Raw genomic sequence first — 22,931 nt, forward strand, 5'->3', positions numbered from 1 at the left:
CAAGGAAGAAATAGCTACGGATAAATATGACATACTACATGGTTCGAACAAGACCTATGCTGTTAATGACTATGTAGGTACACACAACCAGCATGTTTATATTAGCCCATTTCATCTACATTGGTTGCATTTCGAGATAAATGAGTTAAAAAGCTGAGCATTTGCAGAGTGCTTGAATTCTGCACATCTTCCTTTATGTCGCACATGTTTCTCGAAATGGTGACGTTTAAGTATTGTTCTGTCTCGACCACAAAGGGAAACTAGTGTGACTCGTCTTTGTGTCCCACCAGCTTCAATAATGTTACAGTGTTTCTTGCAGCCAGATATTTGAATCATGGTGTTTAACACCATCTTTGGTGTATTATTACACAATTTGTACCGAGGCCCTTGATACTCGAATAGGTGTTGTGTTAGACCAGTAAGAGTGTTACTTACACCACTTTCGGTTGCATATTTTTTGGAGTGTATTTCTTACTCCAAAATCTTCAGCAAAGGAACAGTTTCGTCAACTTGTAATGATAGAATCACTACATGATCCTTTTTTATTATTAGTTTTTATGTATGTTCAATATTATTTTTTTAGTGACAGCTATACTCTTTTTATATTCAGATTCCAATGTAACCTGCTGTAGGGCTGGCCTACGTGACGGTGAAAGTCAGCTTAGGAGGCGGTTAGTTCCAAAATCTTGTCCTTTAAAACCTGAAGGGGTGGAAATGTCCAGTTTACTGGCTTTTTCGAATCGCCTATATAAGGGAACCGATTGAGTGACGGGGGTTGTCATTCTTACGTTTTTTGGGCAAGTGGGGAGACCTTTGGAAGGTTCTTTCGGTGCCGGTAGAGTGGCTAGGCTAGTCATATGGCTAGCGGTCACGGATCAACCATTTGCTCTCATCCACGCATTCGTTTGGTGACAAGCCAACGCTTAGTTTTCGGTGGACAATTGTTTTATACTTAGAGAAACGTCGTTTCCGAGGGAATTAAGGGACGCGTTTAATTTCAAGTATATGTCCATCCGTTGGTGAATAGTCAAGTACCTTGTTGCGCGAAATTACTAAGCCAAGCGTCAGGTTAACCTTGCAGCAGGTTTTCGCATATGTAGATCCAAACGTGCGCGCAGAATATAGTTCCACTGAAACGGGTTCTATTCCGACACAACTGCATACTTGCAAGAAAACAGTTATTTAATTTGTAAAATACAGACAAAATAATACATCCATTAGCAGGTGTGGACTTGATCGGATGCAATCACTGTGCAGACGAACTTGGATCCGCAGATTCGCCAACTGAAGTTTGTATTGCGTTGAGGAATCGCTGAAGCCCAAGTGCGAGTCGAGCAAGACTGAATACGTTGCAGAGCGCGTGGAATCCGTGATACCAGTGTTGCACATCCCACTATTTTAACCCTAGGTTTATTGTGATTAATAATCTTGCTATACAGCGGCGAGAATGGCTGAATCAAGGTCTCCTGTTGAGCGAGTGTTATTGTGGGCTTCATCCGAAGGGAAAAGCTCTTCAAATCAAGCAAGTTGTTTAAAATGCATAATCCTCCTTACGGAAACAAGAGCAAAGTAAAACAGGGCGTGAGGTGATTTGCCGTCAATGTGCGCACGAACTGTATTCCGGGTGTTGAATGATTTGCGGTTTGAGTTTAGGAAGAGGAAACGATTGTTTGTTGTTTGACGACAAAAGAATGTCCCCGGTATTAAAAGATATCCCCGTGAGAAGAAACATGTTTATTATTTGGACCAGACGTGCTTTAACTCGGTGAAGGGAGGGGCGGAGCGGGGGCGTACATTGATTTTTTTTTATATATACCACCGTGCAAAACCACCGCCAGGGCTGAAGGAACCGACGAGAAAGGGAGAGGGAAAGGGGGAGGCTTATTGTTTCACCCACTGGCAGCAATGAAGTCTTTGTTGAAGGCGCATATTTACTGTTCCGTGCAAAGAAAGGGATGGATGATTAGCAAGAAATGGACAGACCAAGATTTGAATCCTGGTTTAGTGAAGTGATTCATAAATTGAAACCAGAGTAATAGCAGCAGACAATGCACCTGATTGTATATATCCCCAAAACCAATCACAAATCATGCTCTTTTTTTTCTGGTATAACTTGAAGTGCGTGTGTCTTACAGTAACAAAGGTTTTCATAAATGTATTTTTTTATAAACCAAAAACAATAATTTGTCATTAAATTCAAGAGGGCCTGTCGTTGCTTACTTATATTTTTGTTTATTTTTATTTTTGCGTGCTCGAAATATACACACATGCTCATGGGCGACCGGAAGGGAGGGCAAGGGGGCCGTGCCCCACCTGGAAAATGAAAGTCAATCAAAAATTATGTATTTCACACATATAAAATAATTTTAGTCACAATAATATGTGTTAATTATTGCATTAACACCATAAATTCAAATTTAAGCAATGTTTTTTAGGGAACTACACTCTTTTGGGGGGAAATGTGACTTGTTTGCCTCCCTGGGAAAAAATACCTTCCTTGCCCCTCCCTGGAAAAAATCCTGTGGACGTCCATGCACATGCTCTCATGTTTCGAAGATATTTCGCATTTATATTAAGTAATGTCACATTTTTAAAATAATTTATGCGCCCAAAGTACTTCTAAAATGTTATGTTTCAGGAGACAAAAAGAAACACAAATACATTCCGCTTGACATGAATGCGGGTTTTGATGTGTTGCGCGGTTGGCAATACTGTGGATTTTCTCAGTGTCTGCGATGTAAGCAGCTCGGCGGTTGAGGCAAGACTGGCACGGAAGATTCTCAGCTCAGTTCTCGCGCGGATTGATACATAAAACCTGCTGCAAACTTAGCCTGACGCGCGGCTAAGTTTAAATTTGAAGATTCAACACTGTTAAGGTGTCCTGTTTTTATTTAATCTGGGATTAAAGGGACTGTGACAGGGTGGAAAAAGAATCATCACAGTTTTGTTTTTATATAATGTCAAGAAAGCGCATAATTAGTTGTTGTATTATCAATCAAGTTTAGTCTATTTTTGCGAGGTAATTTTCATTATAAACAAGATAGGGAGGGAATTAGAGAAACATGTCAGGTATGCTAGTGAGAATCTAGATACATTTTTGAACTAGTACTGCTGGTCTAGGCCAGCGTACGAACCTCTCTCTCATATATATATATATATATATATATATATATATATATATATATATACGTATATATATATCCCTTAGTACGCCGCGCGGTCTGACGAATGGAGAAAAATCGTAATAACTCTGGCACTATGGGACCAATCTACTTCGGATAACTTTTGTTTAGCAGGTCATCGGTGCATGCAACCATGTTGGATGCCCCAACCGCGGGGTGGGGTTACGGGCGGGGGCTGCATCCCCCGAATTTCAATGAAAAACACATAAAAATTTGGAGTTTGCCCCCTCTTCTCCAGCTACTTTGGGGAGAAAACCGGAATTTTTACTTTTTTTTTTTCAAAGAATGGACCTTCTGCAACAGAATGAAACTTGATTCATGTTCGTGGGTGCAATACAATTTGAATAATAAGGCAAAACGTAAAACTCTGTTTTTCTCCTCAAAACAATAAATTTTAGCCAATTTGCATATTATTCATAAAATTGTTATAACTCTGACACTATAGGACCAATCTACTTCGGATAAATTTTGTTTTGCAGGTAGAACATCAGTGCATGCAACCATGTAAAATGTGGATGCCCCAACCGTGGGGGGGGGGGGGTTACGGGCGGAGGCTGCATCCCCTGAATTTCAATGAAAAAATCATAAAAATGTGGAGGTTGCCCCCTCTTCTCCAGCTACTTTGGGGAGAAAACCCGAACTTTTCCTTTTTTTCGTTCGCACTTGCATCTTGTGTAGCTACTGTGAATCTATTTCTTCCCTGTTGACTCGGCTCTTTGTGGAAATATGTCCGGAAGGAAACGATTGTGCAACGATTGTGCGTTAGGGAAATCGATGAGCTGTTATATGATACGAACTGTTTATGGTGAGGCCTTTCCTAACAGAGGAGGGAAGGGAGCCTTTGCAATCGTTTGTTTTGTCTATACTTCTGGATAGACGCACGCTTTAGACTCATGCTTCTGGCCTCTGGCTATCGTCAAGCTTCATTGCATTTATAACATAGAGGCGACAGAAAGCTGAAACCGCCAAACCTCATCCAATCCCCTCTCTCCTTGACCCCCCCCCCCCCCCGGCCACTACTTCAGCTGGATCACCAGGTCTAAACACAAAGAAGAATGTGTGCCTTACCAGTACTAAATCACAGCGTTGGAAGCTTGGAGGAAAACAGCATCGTAAATACGAAGCATTTATTGTGTCTGTCAACTGACCAGCAAACACGTGAGCCCAAAGCCCAAACACGTGACATATTCCGAGAAAGGAGGGGGGGGGGGATTTGGAATTTTCGTAAACACGATTGCAAAACCTGTTCTCCGAACGAACTGACAGTGTTTCAACCTCAATATACAAATATAAGTGTGGCAAACTCTCGATAATTGTATCTAAAGCTGTTTGTTGCATATGTACAACATCGGCTACAAGGGACATACTTTTTTTGTTGCATATATGCAATGGGGGCGTACTAAGGGATATATATATATATATATATATATATATATATATGTGTGTGTGGGGGGGGGGGGTTATTTCTGATGTAATGCTTTGTACATATTTTATCAACGAAATAAACAGTATTTTTATATATATTTAAACTGAACGTCTGGGTATAATTGAGATAAAAGAATTGAGTTCTTTTCCGAATATGCATGGTAAAGAATATGGTAGTTATTCTATGTATTTTAGTTCGATTGAACCGCATTGTTAGTTTTTTTTTTAAGTGTTATGCTAATTATTTGCCTTGGGAAGTAACAGAAGCAAGTAACAGGTCGAGTCAAGGCAGATTACTCCCCCCTGAAGAGGAAGTAAAGCATAACATACTGGGGGCCTGTTTCCGAGATACGAGTCGCTTTTAACTTTCATCCGTCGTGTTCAGAGGCTACTTGAAATGAGAAAGAAGCATGTCGAAAAGAAGGACGTTATTTCACATGTTGTTAATTCTATCAGCCAGAGTTTCGAAGAGGGCTATACAACACCAGTTTTGACAAAATAAGAGAAGTTGAGGATCGCGCACGAGTTCTGCAGAGGACATTGTACGTACCAGTCTCCAGATGTTAGGGACACAGAATTGCCATTGTCCATTTGCAAGGAGAGGGATTCGATCAGGCAACAACACCTGCATGTGGCGACAAGCCACGGCAAGAATTTGCTGACAAAAGATAACGATTTATTACTTTCTGCTTTTAACCCGGGTCTAGCCTCCAGGTTAGGTGTGGGGGGGGGGGGGGGCAAGGAACCGTAGGAGGACGCAATGCAGGAGCTCTAAGTACAAAAGACCTTTCCCAAGGACAGCCGAGAACTTCCACGGACCCACACGTAACGGTGATGGATGTGGGCGGGGGTGACGAAACTTTTGAGGCCAAGGATTCAAGCAAGGAAAAAGACAATGAATCTCTGGTTGCTGCAAATTAAACAAGAACAGGGAACTCTTTTGTTTTGCGAAAGTGTTTTGATTCAGTAATTTGCCTCGAAAAGGCGATAGAACTCGAAAGAAGAGGATATAAAATTATCAGGAAATCGATGAAAGTAGCACTTCCATAGGCAGTATTGAATCTCATGGGGAAATTAACATCCCGGTTAGCATAAGTAACGTTACGATCAAACACAAGTTCGTAATAGTTAAAGACTGTTTCCGAGTTTACATTGCGGGTCGCGACTTCATAAAGAAGTTGGGCATTGTTATCAATTTGAAAACGGAAGCTGGAGCTTCGCACATTCAGATTTGACATATTCATTTGGAAAAAGTAAGAAATAGAAAGTATCGTGCCTTACGGTAGTAAAGAGGAAAGTACTTTTGTAGTACAAAGAGAACCCAAGCATTTTAGGAAACTGTTTACTGGGGGCTTAATTACAGAACAAGCGAAGGTTCTCTAAAGAAGCATTTTGAGCAATGGGGCGAAATAGAGAATGTTCTGGTTATGAAGAATCCTAAAACTAAAAAGTCGAGAGGATTCGGCTTCATAACGTATTCACGTGCGTACATGGTCAACGATGCACAGGCAGCGAGACCATACAGGGTGGACGGCAGAAAAGTCGAACCAAGGAGAGCAATTCCACGACAGGATATAGGAAAGCCAGGGATAGGCGTAACAGTTAAGAAATTGTTCGTAGGTGGCTTGAAAAATGACGTTGAAGAAGATGAACTTAGATACTATTTTCAGAAACTTGGCAACATTGTTGCCGTTAAAATAATCACAGATAAAGTTTCTGGGAAGAAACGGGGTTTTGGTTTTTGTGGAGTTTGATGATTATGATCCAGTTGACAAAATAGTTGTGCAGAAATCTCATTTCGTAAAAGGAAAGAGAATTGATGTGAAAAAAGCTTTCAGAAAAGCTGAAATGGCGATTCCTCAGCGATGTAGAAGCCAAGTCAGCACAGCAGGTAGGAGAGAACCTGGAGGACCAAGTTCGAAAGGTGTAGGCGGGGAAAGAAAGAGGACCGACAGAAACGAGAAGAAGTGTTGGGACTCGAACCCAGGGCCACTAGCACCAAGGGATGTAGCTGTGCAGCAGAGGGAGCAGGTCGGAGGGCGGCGATCCTGGCGAATCAAGAAGAGGATGTCAGAGCAGAGCGGAGAGACACTGAGGTTCGAACCCCCACTGATGCGGTGGCAGGCGGGAGCAGAGGAGAAACCCGATGACCATTCCGAAAGAGGGCCAGAGAGGACGACACAGAGGAGGCAGAACTTGGAAGGGGAATCCGGCAGACCGGTCATCGGAATTAGTGGACCAAAACCAACAATAGTGTAGTGACATTTTTTTTTCAGGGACAGTTAGTGAACTTTGTGATGAATGACAGTGACTGCTGAATCATGGGTAATTTTTTGTTAATTAGTGTATATTTTCATTTTCAGTTTGGTACAGATACCCATGAATTGATTTCTTGACATTTTTGTACATTGCTTTTTTTTTTACTTGTAGGTGGAATGATGTCATTTCTGAATTACTACATGTCCTTTTTATTATTAGTTTTTATGTATGTTCAATATTATTTTTTTAGTGACAGCTATACTCTTTTTATATTCAGATTTCAATGTAAACTGCTGTAGGGCTGGCCTACGTGACAGTGAAAGCCAGCTTAGAAGGCGGTTAGTTTCAAAATCCTGTCCTTTAAAACCTGAAGGGGGTGGAAATGTCCAGTTTACTGGCTTTTTCGAATCGCCTATATAAGGGAACCGATTGAGTGACGGGGGTTGTCATTCTTACGTTTTTTGGGCAAGTGGGGAGACCTTTGGAAGGTTCTTTCGGTGCCGGTAGAGTGGCTAGGCTAGTCATATGGCTAGCGGTCACGGATCAACCATTTGCTCTCATCCACGCATTCGTTTGGTGACAAGCCAACGCTTAGTTTTCGGTGGACAATTGTTTTATACTTAGAGAAACGTCGTTTCCGAGGGAATTAAGGGACGCGTTTAATTTCAAGTATATGTCCATCCGTTGGTGAAAAGTCAAGTACCTTGTTGCGCGAAATTATTAGTTTAGTTTAGTTTATTTGTAGATTCAACACTGTCAAAGTGTCCGGTTTTTATTTAATCTGCGATTAAAGGGACTCTGACAAGGTGGAAAAAGAATCATCACAGTTTTGTTTTTATATAATTTCAAGAAAAGCGCATAATTAGTTGTTGTAATTTCAATCAAGTTTAGTCTATTTTTGCGAGGCAATTTTCATTATAAACAAGAAAGGGAGGGAATTAGAGAAACATGTCAGGTATGCCAGTGACAAGCTAGATACATTTTTGAACTAGTACTGCTGGGCTAGGCTAGCGTACGGACCTCTCTCGTATATATATTGCAGTGTTTCAATTAAAGAGGATCATGTCATTTCTTATGTGGGGTTATTTTTATGTAATGCTTTGTACATATTTAATCAACGAAATAAATAATATTATTATATATTTTTAAACTGAACGTCTGGGTATCACTGAAATAAAAGAACTGAGTTTTTTCCCCGAATATGCATGGTAAAGAATATGGTAGTTATTCTATGTATTTTAATGCGATTGAACCGCATTGTTAGTTTTTATTTATGTGTTATGCTAATTATTTTCCTGGGGAAGTAACGGAAGCAGGTAATAGGTCGAGCCAAGGCAGGTTACTCCCCCCCTGAAGAGGCAGTAAAGCATAACAACTTCCTTATATATCCATTTCCGTTAGGCCTACTATACAGATTAAAGCATACACAACAGGCAGACTGTAGCCAACGACCAGCATTTCTAAGTCTCGTATGGCATCAGAATGGGAAATTCAAGCAAGATATATTTTGTTACATAATATCAACAATATCTTCTGAGTTTTACAGAATTTTAGAAAAAATTCAGCGTAGATTTTTACAAAACATCGTAGTAAAACATTAGCATCTTCTTCGTAAAGTATATCAACCAACAGGGGTGCACTGAAGAGGTGAGAGTGAGGGAGAGATATTGAGGGCAGAACTTTCGCTTTTAGTATAAGAAATATGTTAGAAGGGGTCCCGGTTCGATCCGCGGAGGAGGCACATGGCACAGTGGTTCGGATCCCACTTTAAACTGTAGATCCAGTCCTGATTAACCTATCTGTGCATAAAATGGACATACAACGCCCAGCAGGCAAACGAAGTATGTTAAGAGAATTTCCATAATTATATTCATGTGATATCATTTGAAGTACAAGATCTCGAACAAACTGCGCATCATAACAAATGATTATCTTCACTGTTAAATTTACATATGCACGATCGTGTAGAAGGGAACTAAGGGGCCTCCCAAATGGCGCAGTGGTAGCGTCGTCGCCCTTTAATGAAAGGGTCCCGGGTTCGATACCTGGTGGAGGCACATTGCACAGTGGCTCGGATCCCACTTTAAACTGTAGGTCCAGTCCCGATTAGCCTATCTGTGCATAAAGTGGACTTAAAACATCAGTTCAAACAAGGGAACTAAGTTAATCGAGCATTATTCGTTCCAGTACTCGAAAACAATCATGATAAAACTTTATCTGCTTGTGGTGATCTGATGGTTAAAATCGAATGTATGCAAAATTTACTAAGATTTTTTGGGATGCCTTGCATAAAGTAAAATTTGGTTAAAGTTCAGCAACGTTCTGGAAATGATTTATCAACATATTTAAAAACACAAAAAAACATTTCACAGACATGTCTTCTCCGCCTTTAATTCATGCACCCTCAATTCCTCAAAACGTCCATAGGCTATTCCAATTTTTTCACAATATAGTAAGTAGTAAGTACGAGTAATATGAAATATTGAAGATAAAACGACCTCTCCCCGCAATAGAATTTTCTTTGGATAAACCACAGCTAACATACCATTTTCATGTATCAAGAATAATAGATCCACTATTAGAATGTTGCCAGGCTTCTAGAGAGTTCTGCAAAATTTGATGAAAATGAGAGTTCGTAGAAATTGACCCAAACTTCACGAAGATGGCGAAGGTTGCAGGTCCAACCAAATATTTCTAACTACAATTCCGATTTAAATACAGAGTGGCCCACCACAAGTGCGGAAACACGTTTAAAACAAATACGGATCGTGAAACAGGAATTCGAACGTCTTGATACATGATATAGGTATGAGGGAGTTCGCTTTGTGCCTCGGTGTGAGGCGGACTTATGTGTTGTGTTTATCTAACCAAATTATATTGTGAAGATTCATGTTGCGAAGGGCCTATTTACACCCGTGAATAGGAGGAAGAGTTTTGTGTTGTCTCTTGTGTTCATACTTGCGAAGGACCTATTTATAACTGTAAATAGGAACTAACTAACTAACTAACTAACTCTCTAGCCTTCTTAAACCCGAAGGTTCATGGCTGCAGCAACACAGGCCTTCCATCTTTCCCTATCTTGAGCAAGATCTATATACTCTTTTCCATCCCTACCGATTTCCTTTAGGTCCATCTCAACGTTGTCCCTCCATCTTCGTCTTGGCCTTCCTACAGGTCTCTTACCATCAGGTTTCCAAACAAGAATCCTGTAAACTCCACTTTCCTCTCCCATTCGTGCCACATGGCCTGCCCACCTAAGTCTTCTTGATTTAATTATTCTAATAATATCTGGACATGAATACAAATTATGTAGTTCTAAATTATGTAACCTTCTCCACTCACCTGTCTCCTCATCCCTTTTAGGTCCAAAGATTTTCCTAAGGATCTTATTTTCAAATACTCTCAATTTATGTTCCTCTTTCAATGTAAGGGACCAAGTTTCACATCCATATAATACTACAGGCAAAATTACTGTTTTGTATATTTTAACTTTTAGTTTCTTAGATATTAAACGAGAAGATAAAAGTTTATGAAGAGAGAAGTAACATGCATTTCCTGAATTAAGCCTACTTTTTATTTCCTCTTTAATATAATTTTCATTTGTTAAAATTACTCCTAATTATTTGAATTTTGAAACTGGTTCAAACGAGTTGTTATCAATAATTAGATTTTGATTATTACCTAACACTTGGTTTCGGCCTGTAAGCATATATTTAGTTTTCTCTTTGTTAACTTCCAAACCTATCTCTTTAGCAGTTTTGAAAAATATTTTAGCATTTTTCTTAATTGTATTCACATCATCCCCCAGTAAGTCTACATCATCTGCATATGCTAACAACTGAGTCACACCATTTAATTTTAGTCCTTCTTTAGTTTCTTTTACCTTCCTAACAGCATATTCTAAGGCAAAATTAAAGAGCAATGGAGATAATGCATCTCCTTGTTTTAACCCATCATGAATTGTAAATTTGTCAGACATATTAATACCCACACGAATTTTACTTTCTGTTTCACTGGTGCATACTTTTATCATACTAACAAGCTTCTTAGGTATTCCAAACTCTACTAATATATTATATAGTTTATCTCTCTTGACCGAATCATATGCTTTTTTGAAATCAATGAATAGCTTATGGACATTTTGATTATATTCCCACTTTTTTTCAAGTGTCTGTCTGATGTGAAAAATTTGATTTGTAGTTGGTCTGTTACTTTTAAATCCACATTGATAATCACCTATAATTTCATTAGCATATGGGGTTAGTCTTGTTAAAAGAATGTTAGATAATATTTTATATGTTGTTGAGAGTAGAGAAATTCCACGGTAATTATTGCAGTTCATTTTATTACCTTTTTTAAACACAGGAACAATTATGGATTCTTTCCACTGTTGAGGGATTTCTTCTTTATTCCATATTAAACAAATTAATTTATGAATTTGACATATTAACGAATTTCCACCATATTTAATTAACTCAGCTGGTATTAAATCAATGCCAGGTGCTTTGTTATTCTTTAGCCTTTTAATAGCATCTTTAACTTCAGTCAAGTTTAGTTCTGGAACTAAAGGTTCTGCTGTGTGTACTTCATTCACTTCTGATTTATCTCCTACATGGACATTTAAAAGGTCATTAAAGTAGTTCTTCCATCTATTTAGAATATCACTTGGGTCAGCTAGAAAATCACCGTCTTTATCTTTTATCAAGTTTACTTTAGGCTGCCACCCCTTTCTAAACTCATTTACACCTTTATATAAATCTCTGATATTTTTATTTTTGCTGTTTGTTTCAATTTTGTTAATTTTGGTTTTCAAGTAATCTCTTTTTTTACTTCTAAATGTGCGGTTAACTTCTCGCTTTATTCTATCATAATTGTTTAGATTTGTATTATCAGAGTTATTTAAGCACCTAAGTCTAGCCTGATTTCTTATTTCTATTAGATTATGACATTCATTATCAAACCATGGCTTACTTTTTCTCGGTTTATGGTATCCTATACTTTCTTTAGCTGCTGATTCTATTGCATTACGTATGTGCTCCCAATTCTACGTCTGTTTCATTTATATTTTCATCATCACTTAAATCCTGCAAAACATCAAATCTATTTGACAGTTTAATTTGGTAATCTTTCTTAATTCTTTCATCAGTAAACTTTCCTGTATCAAATTTTAGAACTTTTAGATTTTGTTGCTTATGATTTATCACTGAGAGTCTGTCTCTTAATTTAGCAATTACTAAATAATGGTCACTGGCACAGTCAGCACCTCTATGTGTACGAACGTCAATTATACTAGTATGCCTTCTCTTATCAATGAGAATATGATCTATCTGATTATGAGTTTTACCATCTGGAGAAGACCAGGTATATTTATGGATATCTTTATGTTTAAAAGTGGTACTTTTCACAATTAAATTCTTTGAGGTTGCAAAAGTAATCAATCTTATACCATTATCATTACTTAATTCAAGAAGACTTTCTTTACCAATCGTGGGTTTAAATGTCTCTTCTTTGCCAATCTGTGCATTACAGTCACCTAACAGAATTTTCATATCATACTGAGAAAATTTATCAAAGACCTGTTCTAACTCTGTATAAAAATCATCTTTAGTATTATCATCTTTATCTTCCGTTGGTGCATGTATGTTTATTAAAATAATTTTACACCACCTACCCTGTAAAACTGCATATGATATCCTATCATTAATAAATTCTACTGTTTTAAGAGCCGAGATAATTCTATTATTTATGAAAAAGCCTGTTCCAAAATTATGATTTTCAGTACCACCATAGAAAAAAGTATAATTTTTAGTTTTACAATTCCCTTCTCCTGGCCACCTAACTTCCTGGACAGCTACTATAATAGGAGGAAGAGTTTATTTTAACGTGGGATGTTATCGCATTTTGTCTGATGCATTCCTTCAGTACACATGTCCAAAATCGCCTTATTTAATGGCGATAGGGACAAATCGGTGAAGAAGAAGAAATAGGTATGAAAGGAGGAAATCTTTTTAGGATATGTTACCAAAATGGCGGCAATCTTTAAACCCTCCGTCTTGGAGTCTACTTCATTTTCTTAAATGAAAATGTGATCACGTTACATATAAAAATGGGTTACAAATTCACCAGAATTGGTTGTTGATATATATGATGTTAGCCCTTATGATGGTGGAGCTTTGTTTTTCGTAGTTCATAGGTGTGGAAACGGGTATTTACATACTTATGAACTTCCCTGCATATGTAGTAAACTAGGATGTGCTTGATTATGAGTCTCTTCATTTAATCTTAAAGCTTTTGGATAGTGTTAATCACGATCCCGGCAACTTTACCAAACGGTAAGTTATATGTTGAAATGCAAGTGCAAAACGTGAAACGCGTGCAAGATAGGCATGCAAAGTGCGAATTTGGTGCGTAAGTGACATATATTGAGTGTAACTACGAAGTGCCAGACATGCGCATAAGTACTGTGATTGAGAGAAAATAAAAGTTCGAAAATGTATTAAGTGTGTGAATAAAATGGTAAACTTACCGTTGTGTAAAAGTGTTGTCTGCTGAGAAATTTCAAATTTTCTTCTGTATGAGAAATCTTCAATAAACTGCCAAACGTCCTTGTTGCACATTGAGGAATTAATTTGTAACAGCAAATCGACTTCGCGTTCCGGTTATAAATCATTCACAAGTTTCACAACCGTTAATTTGACGAATGCGCGTATAAGCAAAATAGTTTATTATGGAGGATCTTTGTTCAACACAAAATAATTCTTAAACATATTTTATCAAAGTAAATGCATACTTAGAAATGCCGTCTAGAAGATGTTGTGAAACGTGTATTTGTTAAATTGATATCAGAATTGTTTTCTGACATTAATCGTTTCAAATCGATTTTATAAAACAGTATATGCCAGGCTCATTAATGATCAATGAAAATCATGATACCATTTCTTGAATTATTCTGTTTCTCGATTAAAACATATCCGAAAATCTGTTTCAGCACGCCAGTTTATTGAATATATAAATGTATGGTACAGTGGGATTCATGAGTATTACCGTGCAAATTATCCATGACTATTTTCATTAATTTTGCTCTTACATCCTATGTTTTTAAGCGATGGATTGTTATGTATGCTGGTGCAGAAGTTGTCAACATCTTGTTTTGAGTTTTCTTTTAATTCTTGAAGCTCTTGTTGGGTCAAATAAAGTGCACGAACATGGAGATGTACAATTTGCACGGCAATACTCATGAATCCCACTGTACAGACAGACACACGCGCACACACACACACACGCACAGAAGCATATACGTAAGGATCATTTCAAACAGGACACGAAGAAGCAGTAAAAAGTTATACAATATTGTATCCTACTATATAACTATACGTATTAGTATAATAACCTAAAAATTGAACTACGACATATCTAAAACCCTAAAATACGAATCTGAAGAAAATATCGCTAAATTTAAAAATCAATGACATGTGCATTAGGATAAAATTTTGTCAATGTTCAACAAAACAATTTAGTGTTGCTCAAGTTTCAAAAATTAACTTCTGTAGCTGTAACTTCTCTTTTAAACATTCATTGCTATACTACTACTGTATTTCTGTGGCCTACCTCAACCAACATTAAATCGGGAACAAGAAGTAGCTTTTGCGCACTGTAAGTTTTTGAGTGTCGAAAAAAAATGAATGCCCAATAAGGACATGCTCAGGTACGTAAAAGCAACCTGCAACGAACCCTAAAATAGTTTTTCTTATTTTGTTCTCACAGCTTCATCAGATTCTCTGACCTTTATCTTACTATTCATAAAATCACACGTAGGCTATATTTTAGAAGCATGCATTACTCTTACTAATATGTAGTATTTTCAGACAGCTTTGATTTAACGAAATAATGGGAACTAATAGGAATCGCACCAAACATTCTATGTTGGCATCTTCGAAGTTACTTTAGTCCTAACAAATAAAGATCCCTCTATTTATTTCGTTCTCTTCAAGAAGTACTTATTGGGGTTATCAAGAGTTCATAACCCCAACCCCCGAAAGGGTTGTGGTTTGTTGTATTATTATGTAAAGTTTACTTATTCTTATTTTCGCAGTACTTACTTTAAAATAAAGATGTGGTTGGGATGAGTCAGTTTTTTTCCTATTAGGAATGAGATACATGCTCTAGCTCCGTGTAGTTGAATTCACACAGGCTAGACAATACAGCTTTTCGACGGGTTATAGCTTCAAAACGAAGCTTCGAACAGCAAAGCCTTACTAAGCAAAGTTGTTTGTTGTTCATCGCTCGTATATTGGATCAAATTAATTAACTTAAACGGATATGTCTTATTTTATTGAAGCAGCCTTGTCCAGTATTTCGATTTTACTCATGGATTTGTCGCCGCGTATGTTAAGGACACAAATAGCGCCTATATAGCCCCTATTGTTAAATACAAAGGAAGTACAACAACTGTAATATATGGAAATATTATCCATCTTAAAAATCTTTCCCTTTGAAACAGCTAACGTTAATAATCCTAGTATGCCAACAAATATGAGTAACAAATATGTCTTCTGATTAATAAATTATAGCAATTGTAATAATAAGTTTCTCTTACCTTTGATTGTGGTGTTGTGTAGCACTCTTCGGCCAAAAGTCAGAGCTAGAGACATCTCATCTTCATCATGGTATGTGAGCTTTGCACAAGCTGGAAGAAATATAATTTCGCTTACTTGTTTATCATACATAGAAACTATTTGGTACCAGTAAGTAGAACAACAAACATTTTGGAAGTACACCAAGCAAATATCTCTTTTAGAATTAAAAAAAATGGTATGAAATAATTGCTAAAAATCTGAATTATTGCTTTCACTGTATACACAGATAGGCTAATAGAATCTAATGGGAAAAGTAAAGCAGTATTTCTTGCAAATATCCAAAGTTTGTTTTCAGTACACCTTATATTTAGATATCATAGTGATTTAGATTAATATATAAAATTTTGTTGCAACTGTATACTATTTTTAATATCTTAATTTTATTACATTTTTGAAAAAGTCATTAATGTGAGAAATATCAACTCAAAATAGCCCCATCCTTTTCTAACATAATCAGGTCTTGAGTATAAAGTGCCTTCATATTTTACGAGAGAACAACGTAGATTAACTGTACCTCGGTTAGACACAGTCTCTGAAGATCAATAATAACCCAGTAACTACAATGAAGTACCAGAATTCAAATATTATTGACTTTACTATTAATACTTTCGGTTCGTTGTGGCGTAGTGGTTAACGTATGGCGCGATCGCGTATTTTTCTCATTGTCTATTTCATCAGTTCATCATTCATTTCCATGGTACGATTTATCATAGAGAGGCGTAAAAGCACAGGACCAGAATAGAAACATAAAATATGTTAGAGCATCTGTTTTTTGGCTAATATTGGATTCACTGCATCAACTAAAAATATACAGAAAAATGAAACTTATCATACAGTATACAGCTGGCAGCAAGTATAATAGTGGACAAATTGTCTACGTGTTCATTCAATCCATCTTCCGCAATGTGAGGTTGAAGAATGAAAAAAAGAAGAACGCTAATGAGCAGAGTACAACTTCTGCTCTAGCACACTTGCAATTTCATTCCTTAAAACATAGAAAGTACATGAAATAAAAGAACAAAATTAGAGGGATAATTTTCCTACTATTGTTTTGTTTTTATCATTTTTTTTATCGATTTATCTAGACTAATTTCAACGATAGGGATGAATGACAAACTGATGAAAATAGATGATGGGACAAACATAGATCCGTTCTGCGCAGGATTTGAACCTAGGATCCTTTGTGTAGAAGTGCGATATGTTAACCACTCCACCACAGAATCCTGCGCCTGTAGTTGGAGAAATTTTATTCTGTTCTTGTGAATAGCTTCCGGAACATTTAAAGTTATTTATCAAATATTACTTGCCGACAACATAATCATAAAGAAAAAGTATAATGAGTTGAAATTAATATATTTCTGTTTTGTTTGGATTATATGAGTAACGTACTCAAATCTGCAAAATACCGTGACAGAAATGGCAACAGTGGTAATACGTTAATATGAAGCTACAGGAGCAAGCACCATGAGACATAAATGTGTGTGTGCACAGCAAGTACCTTCACGATGTGAACTACTTATTTTACAACTGCATAAAGAAGCTTAAAAATATCCATATCTAGCTCGTAAGATGTAGCATGCACAAGGGCAATTTTTACAGTACGTGACGTTCCACTTGAAGATATGGGTTCATCCTTGTAATTTTGGAACATGCAAATTTTCCAAGGGTTTGTTGCTGTTGGGGAAACAGCGAGCACTTTGAAATATCAATGTAGTTTATCTTCGGATATTCAAATGGCAGTGTAATGGAGATAGAAATCCCACAACAAGCCATGTAGGTATATAATAAGCTTAATTCAACTTTCATATAAAACGGGCATCCCGAGAGAAGTCAGTTTCTAAAATTCTTTCTTGATTAACTCATTAAGTTAATTGTGTTATCTGGCTATTCATTTGTTTACTAATGGTAACACTGTTAAGCCTTATCTCCATGTTTAATAAAACACTAAAAAGCTGACCAAGACAAAATGTATTGTAAAATAAGACACTTATAAACGTAACGTTTCAACCCTGTAACAAGATCTTCTTCAGACAAAGATTCACAATAAATTCTAAGTGTCTTATTATACAATAAATTGTACTTTGGTCAGCTTTTTAGTGTTTTATTGTTTACTAAATTACTCCAGTCATATCTAACTGTGCCACCTTCCAAATATTTGAATGGTAATCCTCGATCATTACGCCACTGACCACATGAATATGAGTTTTAGTTTTTACGTTTGCAACATCCTTTAAATACATGAAATGGACGAGGGCAAGGCAAGTGTCTATTTTTCGACATTAATCTCGCTTAAGGTGAAGAGGGACAATTACGCACAAGTTGTGCATTTATTTCAATATCGTCGGATTGGGCACTGCTATTTAAAATAGGGTTTAGTATGCAAGGGAGTATGAATGTCTGTCCATGTTGCAAGTGGAAACTGTTTTTCAAGTTGAATAGTAACCTTGACACGATGTTTGAAAACTATGATTAATAAGGATTTACAGAATCCCATGTATTCCTTATGGGAAATCGATTTCAACTCCAAGTTACGGCTAGTCAAATGGGAGTTTCGACTTTTCCTACTACTATGACATGTCTCATGTCTCATGTCTCATGTCTCATGTCTTCAATGTCTCCTTTTTCCGTCCATGTACTTTTCTACGTCATTGGATGTTTGATATTGCCGAGAGAACGAATAAGATAATTGTCCCATAAGCCTAATGCATTTTTCCTTGCCTCCTACGGCCACCCTGGCAGTATTGCCAAACCTGATGTGCATAAAAGAGCTAAATTTCACCATTAATAGAGCTAAAGATGCCAAAGATGCAAGAAGCTAGATTAACGAAGGCTGCGTTAAGTGCCTCCTAGGGTAATTTTAGGTGTCAGAGGGGGTGGGGGCGCTGCTATTACCATTAGCTTTAAAGTGATGGCAATTTATTCTTAACTTTCACCGCCTACAATTGGCGGCATTACCCATCTCAATAATCAACTGAAGCTCATATGAAATCGAAAATAAAGGATTTCCGGATAACAGTATTTTCATCTTCACCTTATCCACGGCGCTATATAAAAGTAGCTGGGGAGGTAAGAGGGGGTGGGGCGACGCAGCCAATATAACAATATCACGTCATGTGCAAAATGTACACTCATGCCAAAAGTTGGTTTTTGTGGGCCGGAGCAAATAGTGGCATCATAGGGGACAGGGGGCGGGTGCCACAGTTCACAGAAAAACGAGTGACGAAAGAGCCAGATCCGGCTCCAAATGAGTGAAGTTGGCAACAGTGATCAGCAGCTACCGCAGCGAGAAAGACCTAGGGGAAAATGTCCCTCTTCCCCTTAAGGCAACAATATTGTTACACAACAATGCTTTACCTGGTCCCCTCAATAGAGGCAGTCTGGGAAATTCTCGACAGCAGCTGCACGTGAGCTCTTCGCAAGTACAAGCTCTTTGAGGAGGCGGGGTTGTAGAAGTTGTTGCCTCTGTGCTCGGAGACGCTGGTTTCGGCGTCGTTGGTTTCGCTGACGTCGGTTGTTGCTGTTCTTCCTGCACTGCAGCCACAGCTTCTGCTTGTTGACTCGTTTCTTCGTCTGCTGCTTGCGGTGCCTCGGTCGGCGGCTCCTCTGTTGTTGTTTCGTTTGCTTTTGTTTCATTTGTTGATGCTGGCTTCTGCTCTGCTGCTACAGGATTTTCTGCTGCCACACTAGTTTCAGCTGCCACAGGAGGTTCAGCTGCCACTGGGGCTCCTGCTGCTGCAGTGTTTCCATCTACAACGGCTGTTTGTCTTTGAGAAGTGTTACTTGTGCTACTTAATTTTCTTGGATAATCATTGTTGTCCCCAGGATCTGCAAAAGAAAATTGTAATATACGTATTTAACCATATTAGTTACAGTAATACATAAAAAAGCAAAGCTTTTTTGCCCTTGATTGCTGAATGTGAATGTGTGCTATTTGAACACAATCTAAGGTTGTACATTTCTCTGTTGTGTTTTTGTTTGTTTGTTTGTTTAAAGTTCACTTTGATACTCAGATAGGCTAACCGGAACTGGACCTACAGTTTCAACTGGGATCTGAATCACAATGCAATGACCCTTCACCGGGGAACGAACCTGAGCTCCTTTATTACAAGGTTACAGGGGTTATCACCACATTATCGGGGAGGCTCCTGCGGGTAAGTTTGTGTGTGCAGGAGGTGTAACAGCAACAGTTACCTAAAATCCGCATTGGGAGAAATACTTCGAAAACGAATCAAATTCAAGTTGCTACCGGCTGCTTACCTTCGGCGTACACACACGTGCACTATAATTGGCCTACTGGAAATTTTCCGATATTTTTTGCCTGTTTGAAAAATGTGTCGTTCAAACTTGTGCGTCGTATATACTTTCAAATGAGACACAGTGCATGTTTATACCTTTATTGGTTACTGAGTAACGATGCTTTCAAAATATGAATATGAGGAAAATAAGCAAAATCCCCTCACCCAAATTGAAAATAAAATGCATATTTGTACGAAACCTTTGCCATAACTTCATTATGGATGAGGAAAAACCTGTACATCAAATTTCAAGAGTGTGAACTCGCTGCTTATCTGGCGTGGAATCAACCTACTCTTGAACAAAACTAAATACTCTTTTACAAGAAACTGCACCAGTGTTTCATACTTCAGGACTTACAACAAAGCTCAAAAACGTTTCAATAAAGGCTAAATATCATCCACAAACAGCAAGGGCAGGTTGGTAACGATTTATGTTCATGTTTCGCCTAACGTGTTACAACTTTTATTTGGATACTTGACAGATAAATCTTGGCTAGATAAAAATTGCAAGTAAAAATATACGACAATTATAATAGAAATTGTGACTAAATATGATTTTAAATGATTGACAGGATCTGTATAATATTAAAGTTTTTATTAAACCTGTATTAATTTCATCAACATTTTTGTGATAAAATATTTTTTTTTAAAAAAAAACAGTGATACACCAGAAATGAAAACTACTCAAGTAATTTTGAAATTGAGACTGCGTCTCACTTACCTATGACCCTGGAAGCTGCAAATGCCAGAAGAAGGAAGATGATGAGGAGTTCTATGATCAAGGATAGCCGCATGGTGCATCAGGCTTCCTGGTTTTATGACTCTCACTTCTATGAAATCTGAAAAAGAATATCTCCTTTAGTGAAACACTAGTCTTTTTCTTTTCAGATTAATTATTCAAATTTATGTTAAAGTGTAACAAGATAACAACAATGGTTTCTCGAAAACACATGTAAGAGAAAAATTAAAGAAAAATATAAGCAAGAATATAGTTCGGAAGGGGGCAACGGGGCTACTCTTACAAGACCCTCCCCCCATGTAACTGAGGTACAGTCACGGACAGTTCTGGCTTGTAACGACCTTATTGAAGAAGCACTGAAGCAAGCCATCCATGTCTGACCACCAAGCGCCTTGTGACTAGACAACCCAACCAGCATTGAAATTCTGCGGCTTGTATACCAGTCACGGGTATACATCTCTGTAAATTGAGTAGTGATGCCAAAGAGAAATACGAGATGAAGATTGTCGATCGTAATGTCTCGTGTTCTCGACATGGAAAAATACTCGGTCCACGTTAAGTTCCATTATTTAATGTTGTTTGGGAACGAACCTGACGGACTGGGTTTATATTTTCACTCCTTGCATTACAGTAAATTACATATTTTACAATTACATTAATGCTTTGAACGAAAATAATGCCCAGAAAAACATCGAACACACGTTCACACCATTCTTCTCACACACATGCACGTGAAAACAAAGACACAAAGCTAAGTTTTAACTTCCAAGTGAATGTCCAAATAACAGTAAATGGAGAAACACGATGTGCGAAACATGGGATTTTTCACAGAAAGAATGCGTCTATTTGTGACATACGTGGTTTCTATTAATAGACAATGAAACAATTATGAGAGAAATTAACATGCATTTTCATCTTCAGGTGCTGAGGAAGAAAACAGACTGACTGGAAAAAAGAAAGCATGGTGCTATTGATAGAGTGTTGGTTGGCGTACAGAGCTTTCATCAGTGAGGTCTAGGTTCGATTCCCACCAAGGACAATTTTTTTATTCTTTTCTATTAGTGAAGAAGTATGTAATATTGTTTTCTAGGCATTTTGACGAAAGGATACGCATCAAATTTGTTCGTTTAATCTGTATTTTCATTCTTCTAATAAGTTCTCTATCGCAATGGGATATAGAGTTTCTCTATCTAGGCGATGGATGTCTTCTCAATGGTTACGTAGCTGCGATTCTCCAGTCCCTTACACTCACTTGTCTTATTTATTTACTTCATTTCATAACTAACGAAAACACACAGATGTAGTTAGAACAAGAAACACACCTCGCGTCGAAGGTTCCAGACTCGAGTTCTGGCTTTTTTTTTGCGAGGGTGATTATTCTTGTGTGTCTGTTTATCATCTTTGTCAAAAAAATATTCCTCATTATTGCCGTGATTAACCTAGGGAGAGACCAAAGCGACTGAAATAACAAAAGTACAGAAAATGCAAGACACATCTGCCTAGGCATGTTATACCTTGGGAATTAGCAATCTGAAAATTAACTTGCGTTTCAGTCAACTACTTGCGAAAGAGTTTCGTGTTGTCTCGTTTGGAGTGTTGGTTATCGTGTCGGACTAGCATGCGGGCAAGCCGAGTTCGAGCCCAGCGGAAGGAAAGTTTTTTTTTTTTTTTTGTCTAATTTCATCCAACCTTATTTATAAAACTGAGGTTTCTGCAAAAACCTTTTGAATTGCATGCCACTTCGTATGTTGGTAATCTGAAAGCAGCAAAGATGAAAATTTGATGTTCCGAAGCGACGATTTCATTTTCATCACGAAAAGTTGGTTATTTCATTTTTGATAGGGTGTGTCAGACTGATTTTGAGTGGGCCTTGACCCCCTCTGACCTACCTTTGGCTAGTGTTGCCTACGAGACGAGACTTTGGCCTGTCTCGTCTCGTGGAAGTCTCGTGGAAATGCTGTCTCGTCTCGAAAATATTTGTTTGTCTCATGACACATGGTCAATCTCGTCTCGTCTCGAATTTTTAAAAGCCTGTCCCGTCTCGTCCCGTGGACAACACTACCTTTGGCGCTTCCTCCCTTGACTCAGGTAAATATTGAAGTATGTATAACGAAGATCATGGACATTTACGTTACTTTTCTTGGCAGTGTCCCTTTCCTTGTATCTTTCGTCTACCAATCTTCCCCGTCAGAGCTAACGAAACGGAAGGGGTGTTAAATAGGCCAAACAACAACAACAAACAACTTGCAGCCTGAGGCGTAGCCAGGGAAGGAGAGTGCCCCGACATAAAAACCTTCCTTGGCCCAGATATCAAATATGCAGAAAATATGGCGAAATATATGTAGGACTGGTTGTGTATTGCCATGGGGCGAAACTAAGTTTTCCAAGGTATCCA

General features: G+C 37.9%; 1 protein-coding gene and 1 pseudogene across 1 annotated transcript in view; one reads left to right on the top strand and one right to left on the bottom strand.

Moving 5' to 3' along the window:
- LOC145995001 (uncharacterized) overlaps positions 1-22,931 on the bottom strand; it is a 48,164-nt gene that overhangs the window by 6,116 nt on the left and 19,117 nt on the right. Inside the window, exons 2-4 of the mRNA XM_083131533.1 lie at positions 20,519-20,636; positions 18,857-19,327; positions 15,463-15,552 (exon numbers count right to left, since the gene is read on the bottom strand). Of these exons, the coding sequence (XP_082987659.1) occupies positions 15,463-15,552; positions 18,857-19,327; positions 20,519-20,591 (634 nt within the window). The 5' untranslated portion in view covers positions 20,592-20,636. The remainder of the gene's footprint in view (positions 1-15,462; positions 15,553-18,856; positions 19,328-20,518; positions 20,637-22,931) is intronic.
- LOC145995346 (heterogeneous nuclear ribonucleoprotein A1, A2/B1 homolog pseudogene) lies at positions 3,063-6,866 on the top strand (annotated as a pseudogene).

This window comes from Lepisma saccharinum, chromosome 11, assembly GCF_977018435.1.
Source record: "Lepisma saccharinum chromosome 11, izLepSacc3.1, whole genome shotgun sequence".
NCBI lineage: Eukaryota > Metazoa > Arthropoda > Insecta > Zygentoma > Lepismatidae > Lepisma > Lepisma saccharinum.